This window comes from Phaethon lepturus, unplaced genomic scaffold, assembly GCF_000687285.1.
Source record: "Phaethon lepturus isolate BGI_N335 unplaced genomic scaffold, ASM68728v1 scaffold26832, whole genome shotgun sequence".
NCBI lineage: Eukaryota > Metazoa > Chordata > Aves > Phaethontiformes > Phaethontidae > Phaethon > Phaethon lepturus.
In genome coordinates, this window is record NW_010521607.1 from 5,204 (window position 1) to 6,190 (window position 987).

Below are 987 nucleotides of genomic sequence, written 5' to 3' on the forward strand. Positions count from 1 at the left end.
AGTGGGGCCAGATCATTAGTGTGGACGTGGGTGGCCATACGGGCCCATTTAACTCAGCTGGGGATTAGCTGGAAACGGGGGCACTGGGGGTGGCAGCACCCCCGGCATGGGGCTGGGAGCATCCCTAGGGACCAGGCGAGAGGGGCCGTGCTCACCTCCTTCCACTCGCTGCTCCCTGAGCCCTGCACAAAGAGGACCACCACTGCGGAGAGAGGAGCAGAGCCCGGCAGCTGTGCTGTGCCAAGCCGAGCCTGTGCCATGCCCCCTGCCCAGCCCCGCTACCCACCTGGGTCAGACTTGGAGAAGGTGTCCATGTCCAGCAGGTTCCTGGGGGGATGGAGCCGGGTGTGAGCCACCCTGGGTGCCAGCCACCCAGCCCCACAGTGGGTCCCCATGTCCTCCCCGATCTCGGGACTGTACCATGCTAGGCCATGCCAGCACCAGGGACCAAGAGCCCTGGCACCCCAGGAGAACATGCTGACGGCCACCGCCGGTTTCGGTGGGACAGCGGGGCGAGTGGGGAACAGCGTCTCCAGTGCTGACGATGATTGAACATGACAGGGAACCCATTTAGAGGATGAAACCTTCTCCGTGCTGCTGCTGCCAGCTGAGTGCCTGCCGCACCCCGGCAGCAGGAGTGCAGCTAATGGCGGGGCACAGAAGTGAGAAGAAAGGAGACACTTCGAGCAGGGGCTGGGCGGGTGGAAGGGACTAGCTCTGTGCCCCTGACGCAACTGCTGCCAGAGCGATTGATCCTCATCCTTTTGCATGGTGTGACACCGGGAAGCACCAGGGGCCACGGCTGGGGTGGCTGCAGTGTGGGCTGGGGCACGGCTGGGGCTATGGGGCTCAGTCAGCTCCCCTGGCCCCAGTGCACAGGACTGGGGGCGCAGGGGAGAGACTCTCAGGGCACCCCCAGCAGCCTTAGATGGGTCTGAGCTTTTGGGGGGTTGCGAAGGCAAAGCCTACCCCTGCCCTGGGCAGTCT

The 987-nt window shown here is 64.7% G+C and overlaps 1 protein-coding gene across 1 annotated transcript in view; it reads right to left on the bottom strand.

The window, feature by feature from the left end:
- Positions 1–327, bottom strand: part of CPNE9 (copine family member IX) — a gene marked incomplete at both ends in the record, with an annotated part of 5,438 nt that extends 5,111 nt beyond the window's left edge. The window contains 2 exon segments of the mRNA XM_010281586.1: positions 156–202; positions 287–327. Coding sequence (XP_010279888.1) covers positions 156–202; positions 287–327 — 88 coding nt within the window.
- Positions 328–987: the final 660 nt, after the last annotated feature.